The 3657-nt window shown below is 37.5% G+C and overlaps 1 protein-coding gene across 1 annotated transcript; it reads right to left on the bottom strand.

Moving 5' to 3' along the window:
- Positions 1 to 3336, bottom strand: LOC112797547 (CBS domain-containing protein CBSX6). The gene is made up of 2 exons (XM_025840547.3): positions 2347 to 3336; positions 1 to 1086 (listed from the first exon to the last, which is right to left on the bottom strand). The coding sequence occupies exons 1-2, from the start codon at positions 2685 to 2687 to the stop codon at positions 150 to 152; spliced, it is 1278 nt and encodes a 425-aa protein (XP_025696332.1). The 5' UTR covers positions 2688 to 3336; the 3' UTR covers positions 1 to 149.
- Positions 3337 to 3657: the final 321 nt, after the last annotated feature.

Raw genomic sequence — 3657 nt, 5'->3', positions numbered from 1 at the left:
TTGAACAGAAAGCTATTTCTTTCATTTTCATTCCAATACTGCTTATTCATGTTTATTATCAAACAATACATACTTGTACAAACAACACAATCCACCTTTAACATAATATGACATAGATTCATAAACATCAACAAATTGAAACAAAAATTTCAACTTTGAATTTCGTTTCCAATCGCTTCTGTCGATCTATTTGCAGAAACGAAGGACGTTGGTGGTTTGGTTACAGCAGCCATAATATCAGCATATCCAACCACGCCAACTAAAACTTCATCGTTCTCATCCTCGGTCACCCAAATATGAGTTGCCCTGTGAGATAGCATCTGAGCCATGACTGCAGCCAATGAACTGGTAACTTTACATGTCAGAGGTGCGCTTCTACCCCGATACATGCTCCTGGAACCAAAACTATGGCTTGCAGAATTACTGAAGAACCCAATACTCCTACTACTGAACTTTTTTGGTTTTCTTGGACTGCCACCATTAACTAAATTATTTTCTCCAGCTGCTGAGTTTATGGAGAAATCGGGTAGGGTCCTTGTGGTAACATTGTCTTCAACTCCCATAACAAACTGCCCAGATGAGAGATTGGCTAGAGCCCATGCTGCGGCTAGGTAGTCGCATTTCCATAACCTGCATGACGAAATTTCTCCAATGATTTTACGCTGGCCATCTGGCGTGCTTTCAATGACTGCCACTGCAGTAGGGTCTTGAGGAAGCTTTTGAGTTGCTTCAATGGCCGGAGAAGAGGATTCGATATAGCTGTAGTTAGAATTAATTGCTCCAAGAGCAGCAATGGAAGTGAGAGGAAGAGGGGCAAGAGCACCAAGGCAACCAATGATAAAACGGAGTACATCTTCTCTAGAGAGACAGCAGAACTTGTCACGGATAGCAGCACTGGAAGATGAAGAGTTTCGATTCATGTTTGCAGGTAGGTTGTTGCTGCTGCTGCTAGGAGTTTCAGAATTCTTGAGCCACTTGCCATAGTAGATAACCGAGAATCGCTTACTCATGCCCTTCCACACCACACTCTTTGGAACAAGAAGACGTTTCACACCTTGCTTCATCATGTCCAGTGCATCTATCAACCTAAATGAAGCATTAAGGGTGTGTTAAGCAAATTAGAAAACTGATCCAAGAATACTAAAAATGAAAACTAGTTACGAAATCTACCGAGAATCGTTTGAACTTGTTTTGAATTTAGATCAACATCAAATCATTTTTGTTAAACTAGACGACTATGATTTTTTTTTTCTTATAAAAAATGGGAGGGAAATGTGGAAACTGTTTAGCTCAAAACCAATAATTTATGGGAGTTTTAACATACATGTCTAACTTCAAAACCAGCTCCATATTAGTTATTGGATTTTTGAAGCTTAATAAAACCTCAACATTTTCCTTTGTTACTATGTTTTTATTCTTTTCATAAGACAAGATGGCAATTCCCTAAAATATGTGCACTTTATCCTGAGATAGTGATGTTTATAACCAGAGCATATATTGGACACCATTTCCCAGGGCCAATTTGGTAACCAAGCAAAAAAAATTATTTCCAATAATTCAAATAGTTGATAAACTTTAAACTTCATTTTCATATGAATATAAGAAAGCAACAAATTCACATTTAGGACAGAACTCCAGATAACACGACATAATTCTGGATATTTCTAGTCGGTATACAGGCGTATTTACTTCCTACATAAGTACAAGAAACCATACGTGGGTACCTAAGAAACATGTGCTCGGCATAAGACTAAAGTTATGAAACAATTACTTGGGAATACAAATCTGCCACTTATGTTTTCAGAGGCATGAGATACTTGTAATTTGACAGAATCATATTCCGGGGAAGGATCTCGAATACTAGTATTGGATTCATCTAATCCTAGATGCCTATAAGAATATGATGTTGCAACAACATTCCCCAAATATCTCATCTCTATTAGCAATACAAATCATACCAAAAACACACACACCCTCCATCCATGTATGATGTAATAAAGCATTCTATCAGTATGATCAGACACAAAAACACACGCAAACATTAGAATCTTATCCCATTGCACACTCGCAAAGAATTGTCACCAAAGCAACCTATAGAATTGCTATAGTAATAGCACAATCATCAGTTCAATTCAGTACTAATCCAGCTCAACACAAGTCAACGAAATTCTTGTCGGTAGAAACACTGGACAAACTTACCTGAACCAGATTAACTGAGTGGATTAGACTAAGCAATTCAATAAACACATGGTAAGCATACCAACCCAACAAGCATAGTTTAATTTTTTATTTATTATCATATGATCAAATCTAAAAAGTATTAGTAGGGATAGGTTGCTTGTTTACCTTGTTGCAGGATCAACCAATCTAAGCAAAGAATTATTAGGAACAACCACATCAGAAACAGGTGTCTTCAATGCCTTGTCCTGATCCTCAAGACACTGATTCTTAGCCAAGAAAGCAACTATATCAAATGAATTAAGGATCCCAACAAACCTCTGCTGCCTCATCTCACTGTTCTCAATACCAACATGAGATCTCTTCTTCCAAATTGGTATGCTCCCTTCAGGGGATTCACCAATTGCTCTGATTGCAGTCTCCACAGTCTCACTCTCATGGAACTCCACTATCTCTGGCTTCCCCACAGTGAGATCCCCAACAACATGGTACAAGAACACCGATGCCATATTCAGAATCCAAAAGGGTAACCGGATTCACAACAAAGATTAGATTTTTCAGAAGGGGGAATTAAGAAAAAAGCAAAAAAAAAAATTAGGGGGAAAACCCTAAAAAAACGATGAATTTTTTGAAGGTATGAGCTATAAGAGGGTATGGAGGAAGATGAGGAGAAGATCAAGTGCTGTAATGGGTAGTCTGAGGAGGATCAAGTTGAGAAGGAGAAGTGAAGAGAGAGAGGTTAAGGAGCAGAGACCCTTTGCTTTTGCCATTGCCATGGAAGAGGAATCCTCACAACAAGGTTAAAGCCCATCAATCAAGTAGGGAGAAAAAAGAAAAAGAATATCCGAAAGGTTTGTAATATTAGATTAAGAATTGAGTTGTTTATAGAAGATTATAGAGAATTTTGAGTGGCCTACGGAAGAAACGAAGAGGCAGAACAGAGAAGAAAAGAAAATGAAGGAATTTAAGATGAAGGTATCACGCGGTCGGACCTGAGAAAGTGACAGTGATCATCAGCTCCCTACCTCCACATTGTAGTAACCCAATTATTTTGTAACAGGACATTAACCGAGTATTAAGAGTATATACTCGTTTTGCTCCTCAAAAAATTTCGAACCAAATATTTTAGCTCTTAACTAAAATTAATTATTTGATTGGTTTTTAATAATTAATTTTGTCAGACACTTAAGTCATTTATTCCGTCAACTCTAATAGAGGATAAAATGGTCCCTGACAATTCTAACAAAGGATAAAATGGTCCCTGACAACTCTAACAGAGGACAAAATGATCCTTGACTCTCTCTGTTCAGAAATAATACCGTTCTCTCCAATTTTCATCATATCTCGTATAACCTTAACATTTATACTCTCATTCTTCACCTTCACAATCTTCTTCTTCATCTTCTCCTTCTTCCTCTTTAACTCCAAGATTAAACCATGGTATAACTACCACACGTGTCATACCTATCTTAACATGTC

Source organism: Arachis hypogaea, chromosome 4, assembly GCF_003086295.3.
Source record: "Arachis hypogaea cultivar Tifrunner chromosome 4, arahy.Tifrunner.gnm2.J5K5, whole genome shotgun sequence".
Classification (NCBI taxonomy): Eukaryota; Viridiplantae; Streptophyta; class Magnoliopsida; order Fabales; family Fabaceae; genus Arachis; species Arachis hypogaea.
This window is presented reverse-complemented; position numbering and strand designations above follow the sequence as displayed.